The sequence below is a fragment of the Euphorbia lathyris genome, chromosome 8, assembly GCF_963576675.1.
Source record: "Euphorbia lathyris chromosome 8, ddEupLath1.1, whole genome shotgun sequence".
Taxonomy (NCBI): Eukaryota; Viridiplantae; Streptophyta; class Magnoliopsida; order Malpighiales; family Euphorbiaceae; genus Euphorbia; species Euphorbia lathyris.
The window spans coordinates 17355277-17372429 of record NC_088917.1 but is presented as its reverse complement, the minus strand read 5'-3'; the positions used below and the strand labels follow the sequence as shown (position 1 = coordinate 17372429).

Below are 17153 nucleotides of genomic sequence, written 5' to 3'. Positions count from 1 at the left end.
CTGATAATCATTATATGGGAAAAATTATTAGGAGCATCCGGATCTCTATGTTAAATGAAGGACTTCTTATACATATTTTGTCATGTGTAATATGGACTCACATATATTATAAAGGGTTCTCTGTTTTAAATATTAAATTGGACCACAATACACATATCCAAATATGAATTGGGGATCTTCCAAGTGACATGGAAGACTCGTACTTAGTATAAAAACTCCATTATATGATTATAATTTATATTAGTCAAGTATTTATTTAAAGCACATAAAATAAAATAATATATATATATATATATATAAAATAAATAGTTCGGTTAATTAAAACGGTCGTTTTTTTAAAATAAAATGTCTAAACCGGTAATCGTTATAATCAATATATACAAACTTTTTTTTTTTAAAACCAATATATACAAACTTAAACATTGTTTTCACTTTAGCACAATTTGAACCATTTTACAGTACTTTTCATTTGAGTCGCGGTGTGCACAGCTTGAGTAGTCTGGAATCCCAGTATCGCGCTGAGAAGCTGCGACGTACTGTATGCTTCCTCTTCCGCCGGATCTACCTCTTCCAGCAAAGGAGCCAGGTTCCTGGGGGAGACCGGGATCATCGGCGCAGGTCAGAGCTCGCAGCTCCGGTCGCAGGCTCCTTTGTCGGTGCAGTTTCAGTTGGGGTTTGCATCATTCCGATGTTCTGAAGTCACTCGTAGTCCACGATCACCGCACTAAATAAATAGGTATCAGACTGTATAGTAACTGATGACGGGTTCCTTCGTCTTTGGAGGAGTTTCCAAGGTGTTAGAACGCATACCATTGAATGGAGTGTGGTATTTACAGGCCTTGCTGATGGGTTTGGGGGCCTTGATTGGCTCGATGGGCTTTCTGCTTATCCTAACGGGCCTGATGGACCATATCCATATTTCAAATTTTTTACACATTAAATATATATTAGTGCTATTTTATATGTGGAATCTAAATTGATATAAATTGATACGTACTTCCTTGAAAACTAAATAGATACATTATCCCTTTAAAATACATTACTTTTTTGCTATTATTTAACCAAAATAAGTTTATTACCATATATAAAATTTAATGATTTTAATGAAAATAAATAAATAAAATCTACTCGATTTTATGGAACAAACTCGAAAACTTTAATAATTGTAAATGCAATTTTACCTTTTCCATTCAAGTACGATACCGTTCCATCACGCCTTAGCACAAAAAAGAATTACTTCTTTTCGGGCCAGTACATAATATGGTCCCATCCCAATACATTGTCTTAATGTTCCCACTTCCATATCAACCGTCCGATCAATCAACATCTAACGGAGATCATTACTCCACGATTCTATCCCACTATCCTTTGATATACATAAATGAGCATGGCTCATATTCGTCCACGATCTCTCCCTTTCTACCGTCAGATTCAAATCACATCCAACGGATGAACATCCCTCTGCACACTCCCTCTGCAATTCTTGTCTGAAAACAATTAATATCCCGCTCTTTTTCTCTCCCCCAAAACCAAAAACCCACAAAGAAAAAAAGATCTTTCTCTTTTCTCTTTTCTCTCTCATTTTTCGTATCTTTGAAGAACAATGCAAGAACAAGCTACTAGCTCATTTCCAGCCAATTCTCTGCCTTCCAGCAGTGAGCGATCTTCGAGTTCTGCTCTTCAACTTGAAGTCAAAGAAGGTCTGATCTCATTCTCTCTCTTTTATCCTTCCATTTTTCTCTATTTCCACAATAATTGAAAGTATAAACTAAGCTGATTTGGAAATCCGGTTGAATTTCGATATCTCCGTCTGAGATTTGTGTAGTTTTTAGATTTTTCATACTTGATTGAGTTTAATTGCGTTGAACTGCAGCTCATTTGCTTTGCATCTAGAAATTTTCCGATGTAGAGATTCGTGATTTTTATTTTTCTTCCCTATTATTGCATTGTTTCAATTTTTGTTTTATTGCTGCAATTTCAGGAATGGAAAGTGACGAAGAAATTAGGAGAGTGCCGGAGATCGGCGGTGAACTTGCGGGTACTTCAGCCTCTGGTCGAGAATCCAATTCAATTGCTGGTCGAGTGCAGGCTCCAGGGGAAGGTCAGAGCCAGAGAAAGAGAGGAAGGACTCCGGCTGATAAAGAAAACAAGCGGTTAAAGAGGTAATTAAGATGTTTATTCACTAATTATGATCTTACTGTTTTAGCATGGGGCTGATCTGCCGAAGAAGAATTTCCGGTGATAATGTTTTCTAATGAGGTGAAAAATGGATTTTAGGTTGTTGAGAAATAGAGTTTCAGCTCAACAAGCAAGGGAAAGGAAGAAGGCGTACTTGAATGAATTGGAAATAAGAGTCAAAGACTTGGAGAAGAAGAACTCTGAACTCGAAGAGAGGCTTTCCACGTTGCAAAATGAGAATCAAATGCTTAGACATGTACGTCTTAACTTCTTAACTACCATAGTAATTATCATCTTAATCAATCAAACTCATGTTAATATACAAAATTTTGTAGGATATATTGGGTATGTCATGTTTTGATTTTACTCTCAATCCTACCTAATTCATATGTTTAGCTTAATTGTATGTAGGCCTAATTACATTTTAGCCCCTCTAAGTTGACCATAAAAAGCAGAGTGGCCCTCAAACTGTGAAAACGTCATATTTAGTCATTTGAAGCTCTTTAGAGTGATAAGGTACACCCCTATTAAGTTCTACGTGACAAAATAAGGATGGATTTGGATAAGCTAGGCGCATATCATTTTTAACCAAGTTTTAAGATAGGTTGGTTTAAGCAAGTTCAGATTGTCAATAAATCATTTGAATGAAGTTTGGGGGTTAATGGGATATATCTAGAAATCAATGGGGCAATTGGATTCTTTGGCCGATTAAGGCCCTATTAGTTAAGAAAATGGGTTCGAAGCTACATCATATGCTCTGTGCTAATCTTAATTAGTTATTGTAAGAAAAAAAAATCTTAATCAGTTACCTTAATTTTATCTATACTTGTCACATGATAATGATTACCCAGAGAAGTCTTAGAGCCCCACCTATTAGCAGAAGATTTATGGGCTTCACCTGGATGTATGGATGATTGGTTAGGCATCTTGTCCGTTTCTAGATTAGAAAAGGGGGAAAAAGGGAATTGGAAAACAAAAGGATATGGAGGAGCTCATTTGTAATGGGGTATATGGTTGGGTTGAGCCCACACGTTCCTCTTGACAGCATCTTCTTGAATTGATATTTTGTTTGATATGAAATTAGTTGGGGCCTGTGTTAAGGCATAAATGAGAAAAAAGGACCCAAATCTACCAGATTTGAATGAGCAGCCATTTTGTTTGGTCATGTCTAGTTGCCATCAACGTTATGCATGTGGCATTATTCTCATCATGTTTTTCAGTATGCAGAATTAGAATAAGGGCCTAATACTTCCTAACCCCTATACTTGTCCATAAAAGTCAATTGTGCCCTTATACTTTGAAAACATTTTAGTTACCCTTTGAACTTGCTTAAATTGACCTATTGACCCTCCTCCAAGTCTATGTGGTAGCGCAAGGGGGGATTTTGGACAAGTTGAAGTGTGGATCACTTTAAGCAAGTTCAAGGGGTGAATAGATCACTAGAAGCAAGTTCAGGGGGCCAATAGTGAAGTCCAGGGGTAAATAGCATGTTTTTAAAGTATAAGTAGTGGATTTTTCTGGACTAGTACAGGTACATTAAGCCTTAAATGAGGCTCTCTAGATTTGCTATCTTTCGAAATATGCTAGAAAGAGTGAGCTTGAAGTTTGGCCATCAGTGGAGAGTGGGCCAGTGGACTTGGCTGGTGCTACAAGTCATAGAATAGCAGAAACAGATTAATGTGATATGATATCCATTTTATTTGAGATTCTCAATTAGTTTTAGATATCCTATTCAAGATAGGAGTAATAGTGGCTGGTTTAAGGAATTTCAAAAAGAAACTACAACAATTCATGAATTTTAGTGAAAATAGGTTGAAATTACTCAATATAAGGAGTTCAAAGAGCCCACCTTAGAGATGTGCTGTTATCACATTACTCATGTTGATAAATAGATGTTTCTACTGTTTTTTTTTTTTTTTTTTTTTTAATGGCTTAATACATTGTTAGTCCCCTAAATTTATCCAGAAAAGTCTAAGTATTACTCCAACTTTGAAAATAATCGATTAGCCCCTTGAAGTTACTTAAATAGACTTGATTAATGTTCTAAAGTTCTACGTGATAGAGCAAGTGAAGATTTGAACAAGTTGAAGCATACATCACTTGGAGCAAGTCTAGAGGACGATTAGGTCACAATTCCAGGGGCTGTAGGTAGGCCACTTTATGCAAGTTCAGAGGGTCAATGGGTCATTCTAACTAAGTTTAAAGTAAATAGATTAGTTTTAACTAAATTTAAAGAGTTGTCGCAATCGGCTTTTATGACCAACTTGGAGGGGTTGTGTACCTATTACTAATAGGTCATTTATTTCAGAAAAGACATTGAAATATGTGGATTTAAATTTTGTATCTTATACGATAAAAGACTCCAATTCTCTTATATTAAATAATGTCAAAGTATTTCTACCTAATTATTAGAAATAACATAAATAAAATATTATCTTTACTTCCTTTATAGACGAAAGAGAATCAAAATACTCAAGCAATGAAAAAAACTAGGCTCTTGAAACCATAGGCCATGTATTTAGATGTCCTCAGCAACGCATTGTACTAGTAAATGGAGTTCAAACTTGAGTGCATTGGTTTAGTAACTAGTTGATAACTTCAGTGATATGGTAATTTCATTGCAGATACTGAAGAACACAACAGCAAGCAGAAGAGGAGGCAGTAGTAGTAACACTAATGTAGACGGTTCACTATGAGCGAAATATTAGCGACGACGAGAACGAGTGTTTCCCGGTAAATTATGGTGGATATGCATATTATGCAGTAGTAGTAAGATGACACTACAGAACCTCAAGCTTTTAGGCATGTAGCTGAGCTCTCATGGAAATTTAAGTAAGTTTGAGTCTATCTACCATGGCGATGATTCTCTGATGGTCTTGCCAGATGGTCTTGCCGGAGATAGGTGAGTTGTTTGAAATGTATAATGTTTATTATGTAAATGAATGGAGTAGCTTAGCTTAGTGAATAGCTGTCAATGAAGGTGATGTTGGTTGATGATACTAGTAAGTAAACAAAAAGCTGGCAACAAATAACAACAAATGATAAAATCAAATCTTGGTTGGTTACTACTTAAATATATATAATATTTATCCTTTCACAGATATTGTGGTTGGTTAGATTTGATACTTTTCTTTGAACCTGCAATTTTTTTTAATGGTTTTCAAAATCGGACCGATTGATGAACCGAAACAGATTAGGGTTAAAGGATTAAGAGTGAACCGAAACAGATTAGAGTTAAAGGATTAAGAGTTTAAGGTCCAACTGAGATTCTAATAGAGGTTCAAAAAAAATCCTACAAAAACTAATACTTTTACTTTTATTTAACTTTTTAATACAATTAAACACTAATTTTTAATTAATGTGTTTCATATAATTTATTAATTTTTTTTTTATTTCTTTGATAAATTAATCAGACAAACTATTAAATTATGAAAGTTTAATTTTTTTTTTAAATTAGAAATAATGCTACTTAATACACTTCATTAGCTTTTTTATAACAATGTATTAATTATTAGATTCCATAAAAAGAAAATTATAGAAGACTAATTAGTAACTTATACAATTTTATTTTTTTCAGAAAATAACTTGTACAATTATTAACTTTTAATTTCACTGATAAAATTTATGGAAGATTAAATTTCAATCCGTTCTAACTTGTTAACATATGACTGGGTTTGGTTGAACAGTTGGGTTGGATGGTTTTTTTAGCAATTTTGAGTAGAGTTTTATAAATTGATGCTTGATAAATTAATAATTTTTTTAAAATAATAATTTCTTTTAGTTCTGATTTTGACCCTATAAATAAAGATTAAATAATTTATTAGTCCTTTAGTTTTTACCTAACACACTGTTTAGTCCTACTATTTTAAAAAACACATTTTAAGGTCCTTATCGTTTGCCAATATTAACTTTGTGGTCCTTTTATCTATTTTTTTAGATTTTTAACCGAATATATCTTAGTTTTTAGGACAACTACAGTGCAATACAAGTTGACCATGTTACTCTGTTATTTTATATTTATCTGTTTATGCTAAAATATAACAATTACAAGTCTAAAAAAACTAGACAAAATGACCAAATGGTTAATATTGGCAAAAGCTATGGGCCTTATAATGTGTTTTTCAGAATAGGGAAACTAAACAGTGTGTTAGGTAAAAAGTAAGTGACTAATAAATTATTTACCTTTAAATAAATTAATTCTTAATAAATTAATATTTTCATATATTAATAAAATTACTGTATTTTTGTGTTTCTCCTGATAATTTACCTATTGGGTTTGGTTGGATTGGGTTGATGTGGGTCGAGCTGATTTTGATAACCTTGATTTGGATGCTAGTTGTTTGGAGTTAAATACACCAATGGTTGATGTGGGCCGGGCTGGTTTTGATAAACTTTGATTTGGATGGGGTTAAATACACTCATGGTTCAATAAGTAAATAAAAGGGCAAATTACACAGAAATTCATATTTTAAAAATTATTTACAACTATGTTAAGTTATAATTTTAGATTTTGTCAAACTAATAAAATCAGTACTTTTAATATATGTTAAGGATTAGAATTTATAAATAAGAAGTCTAGAATATATTTTCTAGAGTTTATGATTTATGAATTGGAGTCTAATTTTTTTAAATCATGATATAAAATCATAATATATAAAGAATAATTACATATTAAGAATTAAGTTTGGTGATATGACTTAGTTATAATTTTGTACTTAATTTTGTAACTAAAGTTTTACGGTAATTAATTTTACTCGTTGGAGATGCTAAATAAAATCCTTTCAATTAGCCGGCTAGTCTTTGTTAGGGATGTATATATAATAGGGAATAAATTTTGAGGTTGATTCTGTTAGCAAACGTAATGGTGTTAAAAAAAGTCAAAAGTCAAAAGTCAAAAGAAAAAGGGTTGATTTTGTTTTTATATTTATTTATTTTACAAATTAACCACATTATTATCTTTTTTTTTAAAAGAACCACATTATTATCTAATTATTACAAATAAATCCCAAATAAAAATCAAATATACCATTTTCTCCATATCTCTCTAATCTTTTCTTTTTCTTCTTCTTTCTCTCTCTTCTCTCTTTTCTCTTTCTTAATTTCGCTTTCATCACGGCCATCACCACTCCCCATGTATGTCGTCGGAATTCTCTTAAAGGGCGAAAAAATCATCACTTTCTAGTTTCGGTGTCGTCGGAATTCTCATAAAGGTCAAAAAATTTATCACCTTATAGTTTCGGTTGCCATATTCTGAGTTTTATGTACTAAAAATTTGTGATCATATGACAATAGCATACAAGAACTCGATTCACATGCTTCTCTAATGTAGCAAAATATGCTACGAAAAATGATGTTGGTCTGTTAAAATTTTCCCCAATAACTCAAGATCCTTCAATCATCCACACCATTATGAAATTAATTAATCCATTAATCAGTAAAAATTTTAAATAATAATAATAATAATAATTTTTATTTGAAAATAAAAGTAAGTACCTCGACAGGGCTTGAATTATAGATCTTTGAAGCAAAATATTTGGGACCAAAATGTACTCACATTATTGGTCCATTTATGCTTTCTTTAATGAATCTGGTATTGATCATACTATTTTTTTTTTTAATGAAACTTAATATGAATCTCCAAAAAAAAAAAGCATGATCATTCAGAATATGCTAGCCGAAACTAAAAGGTGATGAATTTTTTGGCCTTTAGAGGATTCCGACGATATCCGTGGGGAGTGGTGGTGATGAGAGAGAAATTAAGAAAGATGAGAGAGAGAATAGAGAGAAAGAAGAAGAAAAAGAAAAGATTAGAGAGATATGGAGAAAATTGTATATTTGATTTTTATTTTTAATTTTGAGTTTTGTTTGTAATAATTAGATAATGATGGGGTTAATTTGTAAAATAAATAAATATAAAAACAAAAACAACTATTTTCTCTTTGAGTAATTTTGACTGTGTGTGCTAACGGAATCAACGTCAAAGTACCTGTTTGCCAACTTTTAAAACATATAGTGTAGTTTTGAAAATGATCTAAACCACAAAGTTTATTTTTGTATTTTACCCTATATAATATTTATCCTTTCACAGATTTTGTGGCTGGTTGCGTTTGGTACTTTTCTTTGAACCTTCGTGTTGTTAAAATTGAACCTATAGATAAGGGTTAAGAGTTTAAAGACCGGTTAAGAGTTAAGTGTGTTAAGAGGTTAAGGTTGAAATGAGATAGTAAAGTAAAGCGCCAATCCTTTCACACAAGGGTTATTATCCAGAGGAAATTCAATGTAAAATCTATAAACTATTTCAAGTTAATACAATAATAGATGAATATATAAGATATGTTTTTTCAAGTTATGAGTGTAGAATCTAATATGTGTGATTTGGGTAAAGTATATTTTATTGAATTGATTAGGTTTACAGCAGGCCTATATTTATACATTAGAGACTTAGAGTCCTACACTGATTCTATATGAGCTAAACCTTAGATAGGAAGTAAAACAGATAATGATAGAGAAGAGTAATTAGAGTAGAGCTCTAAAATACGAATGTACACTAACAGCCCCCCTCAAGTTGAAAGTGGGGGTCCCATGCGCAACCGATCACGAAGAAGCAAAAAATGAGAACTCGATAGAGGCTTGGTGAGAAGATCCGCAATCTGATCATTTGTGGAGATGAAGCGAACAGAAAGAAAACAATTGGCGACTTGTTTTTGAACGAAGTGATAGTCTAGTTCAATGTGTTTCGTGCAGGCATGAAAACCCGGATTAACTGTAAGGTAAATAGCCCCAACATTGTCACACCAAAGGTTAATGGGTCGGGAAATAGGAAAATGAAGTTCCTTGAGTAGCGATTGAATCCTAAGGAGCTCCGATGTGGCATTGGCGACTGCCTTGTATTCACTTTCCGTGGAAGATCTTGCAATCATAGGTTGTTTCCGAGTGTGCCAGGAGACAAGACTGTTACCAAGATAAACACAAAAAGCACTTATCAATCGACGCTCATTAGGGCAGCCACCCTAGTCACTGTCGGAGTAGCAATGGATGGCTATAATTGGTCTTGAGGAAAAGATGATGCCATGTGTTCGTGTCCCATGAATGTAACGAATGATTCGTTTGACCCCTTTCCAATGCTCATCCGTTGGTTTATGCAAAAATTGACACAATTTATTCACAAAGAAGGCAATGTCAGAACGAGTTAGTGTGAGATACTATAAAGCACCCACAATACTGCGATATTCATCACCGGATGATAAGAGCGTACCGTGTTTTTAGGACAAATTTGGAGTTGTGGCCACAAGAGTGGAGGATGGTTTACAATCGTCCATTTTCATGCGAGAGATGATATCCCTAGCGTATTTAGCCTGTGACAGATGAATGCCTTGAGTGTTGTAGGAGATTTCGGTGCCAAGAAAGTAAGATGCCCGACCAAGATTACGAATGGGAAATTCAGATTCAATAGCATGAATTGTTTGAGAAATAAGAGTTGTACTGGTTCTGTCATCGACATAACAAGTATGTCATCGACATAACAAAGAATATATACCTTGTCCGTTGGTGTGAAACGAGTGAACAGAGAGTTATCAGCATGAGACATGGAAAAACCCAAGGTGCCAAGATATTGTTTGAGACGGAGAAACCATTCACGTGGAGCTTGTTTAAGACCATAGAGTGACTTTTGTAAGAGGAACACGTGATCTGGGTAATTTTTGTTTTGAAATCCCTGAGGTTGTTCCATGTAAATTGTTTCAGTGAGATTCCCGTGAAGAAAGGCATTCGAGACATCCAGTTGATTTATTGTCCAATGATGTCCTGCTGCAAGAGAGAGTATGATGTAGATGGTTGTTGCTTTAACAACTGGGCTAAATATTTCCTCGAAGTCCAGGCCAGAATGTTGTGTAAAGCCACGGGCAACTAGTCGAGCTTTGTGACGTTCAATGGAGCCATCAGCCCGTTCTTAGTGCGAAAGAGCCATCGACACGTGATGATGTTACGATCAGATGGGCGAGGAACTAATGTCCATGTATGATTATTGAGAAGTTCCTGAAGCTCAACAGACATTGGATCACACCATTCTTTGAATTTCACAGCTTTGGAGAAGCAACTCGGATCAGGTGATAAATCAGCTTTGCAGACATGGAGAGCAGCAAACTTGCCAAGGGAGTTCAATGTAGACGGCCGAAGTCGCATGGTGTGTGCACGAGTTGAGGCAACATCTAAGGAGGAGGAGGCATCAGGTTGTAAAGGGATTGGACTAGGTAATATCAGAGGAATTAAATCATGAGATGATGTAGTGGTAGGCAGTTGTAAAGGTATCTGGTGATTTATTTTGTAATGATGATAAAGTAGTAGGATTAGGAGATGACATAGCCTAGGGGACATAGGAGAAAAGTGGACATAGCTAGATGGCTCCAAGGACACGGGATTAGATGGGGAGTGACGGACAGATGGTTATATGGGAGAGACTGCGAGTCCCAAGGCAGGGGCGGAGACAAGGGTGGACCCGGGGGGTCTGAGTTCCTCAGCCGCCGGAACTACCATGGTTATAAGTAGTTTCGGCCCCCCTAACACTTTTGAACTCATTTTTATTATGTATTTTCCATTAAAAAGAATTAATTTCTTATTTTTATTAAATATATCTCATTACGTGTTAGGTTTGTCCAAAATTCAAAATTTCAATATTTTGACCAATTAGATACTTCCTAAATCAAAATTTCTTTTTTTTTTGCCTGTTAGACCTCTATAAATCCAAATTTCTAATTTTTTTTAGTCTGGTAGAACTTTCTAAATCCAAATTATTAATTTTATTTTTGACCTGGTAGGCCATCTGAAATCAATATTTTTATTTTTTTTACATGTTCAGTCCTCCATAAATCCAATTTTTTTACATGTTAGGACTATTAAACGAAATCTAGCTTAATTTTGAAAAATTGTACATTAATTTTTAAAATTGATTCTTGACCATTCAAATTATAATACGCATATATAACAAAAAATTAAGCAAGTTCGATTTAGCAAAAAAAAAAAAAATCAAATGCACGTGTAAAATCGGCCTCCCCAACCGAGTAATCCTGTATTCATCACTGTCCCAACGTAAGTGGAGTAGGGCGATTTTTTTGGAAAAGTAGGATGCTGATGAAGATTGGATTAATCCTTTGCTTGAGACATGTTTTGAAAAAAATTATTTTGATGGACCTGGTTGGGAAATATTCCCCTAGAAGGGGCTATTCCCAACCATAGTTGGTCCTTTTGCTGTTATAATATCCATTACGGCGTCAATGTATGTTGTCAAATAACTGGGCAGTGCTATAACCACTGCCCAAAATTTATGTATATAAATTTTAATTTTTTTATATAATAATTTTTTTAAAACTTATAGAATAAAATATTTAGAATTTATTATATTATAAATTTTTTTTTTGGTAAGAAGGGAAGAAAAAAAACAAACAAACAAAAACCTAACCCGGGATCAGTCTAGGAAGACTGACCCCAATCCTATCCTCAAGAAGAGAAGGTAACAGAAAAGAAGGAGGAACGGAAAGGGTAGAAACACCTAACATCCCCCCATGCCCAGCAGCTGCCAAGCGATCCGTCACGCGGTTTTGCTCCCTATAAATATGGGAGAAGGTAAGAGAATCGAAGGCAGGACGAAGCCTCAAGATGGCTTTAATGAGATTCTGACTCTTAAGACAAACATTAGGATTAAATTTGTAACATTAGGATAAAATTATAACATTAGGATTAAATTTGTGCAAATTTAACCGTAACGTGTTTTCAAGCAAAATCAATTTTAACTACACGCTACCGAAAATTTGAAAAGACTTGATTGACTGTTATTTAGCTACATCGAATCTTCTAAACCAGTTTGTCGATAAATTGAAACAGTTTCATATTTTTTTGTAACTATATTAATAACACATTAAATTATTTTAGACAGTTTAAAAAAACTAAACCTGCTACATATAAATGAATCACAATTTTTTTTTTTGAAATTGTCTAAAATATTTTACTGTGTTATTAATGTACTAAATTCTTTTTTTTAGTAATGCACTAAATATTTAGCTTTTAACGTTTCAAGTGAAGTGCACATTTAACCATAACGTATGAAATTATACAAATTTACAGGGTTAATCCCTTGTTTCACTGTTATTTCGCCACATCGGATCTTCTAAACCCGTTTTTCGATAAATAACAGTCAAGCCAATCTTTTCACATTTTCGGTAGCATTTGATTTTGCTTGTAAGCGTTAAGGTTAATATTTAGTGCATTACTAATATAAAAATATTTAGTGCATTAATAACACAGTAAAAATATTGTGATTAATTTATATGTAGCAGGTTTAGTTTTTTTAAACTGTCCAAAATATTTTACTGTGTTATTAATATAGTTACAAATATATATATATATATATATATATATATATATATATATATATATATATATATATATATATATATATATATATATATGAAACTGCTTCAATTTATCGACAAACTGGTTTAGAAGGGCCGATGCAGCTAAATAATAGTCAAACAAGTCTTTTCAAATTTTCGGTAGCATGCGGTTAAAATTGATTTTGCTTGAAAACACGTTACGGTTAAAATTGCACAATATTAATACGTTAGGGTTAAATCTACACTTCACTTAAAACGTTAAGGTTAAATTTATACAATTTCATACATTAAGGCTAAATATGCAATTCTCTTAAAATGTTAGGGTTAAATTTACACAATTTTATACGTTAGTAATGCACTAAATATTTAACCATAACGTTTCAAACGAAGTGCAGATTTAATCCTAACGTATAAATTATATAAATTTAACCCTAATGATACGGTTATAATTTTATTTTTATTTTTATAATATAATAAATTTTAAAATGTTTATTATATAAGTTTTAAAAAATTTTATTAAATTTATTTATATAATTTTGCCGCTGCCCAGTTGTTGATAGGAATCCCTTGTGGGATTCCTGTCAACATACCTATGACGCCGTAATGAGTATTATAATAATAAAAAAGTTGACCATGGTTGAGAATAGCCCTTCTAGGGGAATATTTCCCAACCAGGTCTATTAGAGTAATTTTTTTTAAAAACTGCCCCAAGTAAGAGATTAATCCATGAAGATTTGGATGTGGTCCTAAGATGCTAGGTATGTGAGGAGTGGATTTTGATGTATGTGGGACTGGGATGCAACGGTCAAGTGTGTAATGTTTTGGAAAGGTGTGAGTCATCTTTTTGACAGGTGTGAGGCCATTGGATTTGGCGGACAGAAAAATAGGTGAGGCTTCAGAGTTAGAAAATTGGAGAGAAGAGTTGGAGTCTGTACCTGTATAAGGCCCAAGTAATGAGGGCAGCAGAAAATTGGTAGAAGAAGACGATTCCCGCGACACAGGAGCCGATATTTGAGCGAACGGAAATAAATGTTCACGAAACATGACGTGTTTGCATATATAGACACGAGTAGAGACATGATCCAGGAAGAAATAACCATTATGATTGGTAGAGTCACCCAAATAAATACACATGCGAGAGCGAAAGTCAAATTTGTGTTTGTTGTAAGGACGAATGAGAGGAAAAATGCCACAACCAAAAACACGTATGATAAGCCCAAAATATACCTAAAATAACATACATAATTATGTCAATTTCGTGTGAAAAATATGTTGATTATATTCTTTTGGAAGGATTTTACGTTAGTATTTGTTACTATTTTGCAAGGTGTTAAATTATTTGAAAAAATCCAAATAGGAGCTAAAATGGAGCAAAAACGAGTAAGAAATCAAGTTTTCAGTGAAAGACGCGTACGAGATTCAAAAGCCGCATCAGAGATTTTCAGCACACAAACAAGGAAGAGACTACAAGTCTCTGTCGCGATCGAGATTGTCAAGACTCAATTAGTTAAAATGCTATCCAAGCTTCTTTTTCTCTGTTAACTTGTGACGTTTCAAATCAAACTAATGAATTATCTTTTCAATACAATTCTTTCTTTACTATTGTTATTTTGAGTTTGATCTAGGCAATATTCTTAAGTAATTTAATTGGTGTTTTCATAAAAACATTTATAAACAAATCTGATATTTTCCATGAAAACTTTGTTGAACACTTAAGCAAATTCGGATTTATATTTGATCATTGTGGGAGTACTGAATAGTCGGTTTAGATTTCGAATTTGATTAAGGTTTGCAGTCTTAGGCCGAGAGGAAAGATTGATTACAGTTCAAAGCCTATTAAATTGAATTAATTGATAAATTGTTACATCTTAATAAACAGATCAAAGTTATAAGTTGTGTTTTCGCTTAGTGTAAATAAGCCTTGAAATGAACTTTAATTTAAACATAATTTCTATAAATTGTAATCTTAACTATAACCAAAATTAGAATCAGAAACCATTTAAACCATTAACGATTTTCTATGAACCTCAAGAAAATGAATTTAATCAAAACAATAATTTTTAATCAAACTATCAAACGTTCTCTGTGGGATCGATATCTTTTTATTACTACAAGCGAAACCGTGCACTTGCGGAACTCGCTCAACAATGTAATTGAGTGAAATTTGGTTCTTTTTTAAAAGCCTTAAAATAAGGTGAGGCAGACTGAAGAACACGGGTAGGTAGATAGTTGATTAACCGAACATTTTGACTCATAATAATTCCAATATTGCAAAGGGATGGACGCATGTGCTAGAAGTGTAACACTGGTGTCAACAATATGTAGTATTTTGCTTTCAGAAATGCCATTTTGTTGATGATTGTGTGGACATGCAAGTTTATGAATGATACCGTGTTGAGCAAGAAAGGGTCGCAATTTTTGGAATTCTCCTCCAAAATCAGAGTAATTTTTTTTTAACTTTAGCGGCATATTGACACACAATCAAAGCATAAAATTGATGAAATATAACAGCAACATCACTCTTATTTTTAATAAAAAAATATCCAACTGAACCTAGAAAATTCATCAATAAACAAAACAAAATAACGGTGTCCTAAAATTGAATTAATAGGGGCAGGGTCCCAAACATCAGAATGCAAAGATTCAAACATATAAGTACTCTTTCAAATAATAGAAGGTCAATTAAATTTTGATAGTTTGCCCTGAGGGCAAGAACAGCACACAGAAGTAGTTTTGGAAGAAGGAAGGTTATGCTGACTAATGACCTGATTGACAGTACGAGAGTGATAATGACCAAGACGAGCATGCCACTGGGAATGTGAAGTCTTCTCTCCTACCAATGCATGCTTTAATATACTGGGAAGGGTGTACAATCCATCTTTACTCGGGCCTTACAAGAGGATTTCCTTGGTGACCTGATCCTTAATCAAAAAATGAGATGGCCAAAATTCAAAGAAACATGAGTTATCACGAGTAAATTTTTGGACAGAAAGGAGAGACTTAGTAAGCTTTGGAACCAACAAAATATCATTAAGTTTAAATTTATGAATAGTATATGTGTCTAAGTGAGAAATTGGCAAACCTTGACCATTACCAAACTGTATGTTGTCAACACCCCGATAAGGAACAATCTGGTTCATGTGTTGTGCAGAATTTGGCATATGATAAGTTGCTCCAGTATCAGGATACCACGATTGATCAGTGTAATCAAACTCATAAACGGAGTGATCAGAAGGTTCTTGACTCCATGTCATGTGTGCTTAGGGACGGACAGGTTGATATGGGTGTCACCAATTAGAGGAAGGACGAGTATGACCATGGGACTGGGAGCTGGAGCCTTGAAATTGGCGTTTTGATTGACATCTGTCAGCCTAGTGATGAGTATCACCACACAGATAACAACTACCTCATTTCTTTTTGCCTTTCAAATTTGTAAATGTGTCTGCCTCAGCTTTAGTTGTTATGTTTTCCATAGGAACAAGATCAGCACTTCGGAGTAGTAATTCATTTTGAACAAGTTCATCATAGAGTTCAGACCATTCAACTGGAGAGGCACGACGGACATTTAGGGCAGTGAGTACTCCATGATATTCAGTTCTAAGATTCTTGAACATGGTGGCAATGATCTGGGTGATCCTAGCAGGTGTTCCTGCAGTTGCTAGTCATCATCAATCATTTTAATTTTCTGAAGATAGACTGCCATAGAGAGAAAATTCTTCTTTAAATCATTGAGTTCAATAGTGAGTTGGACCCTTCGGTTTTCATAAACAGTTCCATAGGTCCATTCAAGTGTAAACCACACAGAACGAGCAGTTTCTAAGTTTGTAACTGTCGGAACTACATCTTCAGATAATGATATGAGTATGGTTGGACGAGTGAGATGATCCCTCTATTCCCACTAATAATATGATGGATTAAAAACAAAATTGTCAGTATTGTCATAATCTATTCTAACAGTCCTAGGAATGAATTTGGCAAGCGGAGGAGTGGTGTCTAAGCAATGGCCTGGAGAGTTGCAATGACATAAGTTTTCCAAAGGCGGTAATTTGTAGGGCTTAGTTTGATAGAAAATTGGGGAATATGCGTAGATGCCGATTGAACATGATATGGATTGGGTAGAGCATCAGTAAATTGAGCTTTGGGAGGGATAAAAAATTGGCTCGAGGCTGTGTGTTGGGATAGCGAATCAGATAATAGGTATCAATGGAGAGAATAAGAGGCCGCATTATAGGACGAGTGAAAGGATCAATAGAAGCACCGAGGGTTGGGCGAAACTCAAGGATAGGCAGTTGTGATGGAGTCCATCCAGCCGACACAGAGGTTGGAGCAAAGTTGGAATTTCATATGGAAGACAGATAGGGTGATGTTGCGGAATTGTGAAAGACATAGATAGAAGCAGTGGGGTTCGTATCAGAGGGTACAATAGAGGAGTTGTTCAAAGACGGGTGTATAGATGGAATAGGTGCCTGGGAGCGTATAAGTGGCGGCATGACAGCGTGGGTAGGGGATGGAGGGCCGGTCATCATAGTATATGCAGAGGCGTTGAAGTTAGAGTCGATGTTTTCTTGAGAAGCTGAGACAGCCCTATCA

The 17153-nt window shown here is 34.2% G+C and overlaps 1 protein-coding gene across 1 annotated transcript; it reads left to right on the top strand.

The window, feature by feature from the left end:
* The first annotated feature begins 1509 nt into the window (after positions 1–1509).
* LOC136201907 (transcription factor HY5) lies at positions 1510–5292 on the top strand. The gene is made up of 4 exons (XM_065992286.1): positions 1510–1700; positions 1982–2162; positions 2278–2434; positions 4803–5292. Exons 1-4 carry the CDS (start codon positions 1604–1606, stop codon positions 4872–4874), a joined length of 507 nt encoding a protein of 168 aa, XP_065848358.1. The 5' UTR covers positions 1510–1603; the 3' UTR covers positions 4875–5292.
* Positions 5293–17153: the final 11861 nt, after the last annotated feature.

Excerpts from the sequence above, each read along its gene's own strand:
- LOC136201907 (XM_065992286.1), top strand. The coding sequence starts at position 1,604 with ATGCAAGAACAAGCTACTAGCTCATTTCCAGCCAATTCTCTGCCTTCC. Across the intron at positions 2,163-2,277 it reads GAAAACAAGCGGTTAAAGAG|GTTGTTGAGAAATAGAGTTT; the intron begins GTAATTAAGATG and ends AATGGATTTTAG. Across the intron at positions 2,435-4,802 it reads AGAATCAAATGCTTAGACAT|ATACTGAAGAACACAACAGC; the intron begins GTACGTCTTAAC and ends ATTTCATTGCAG.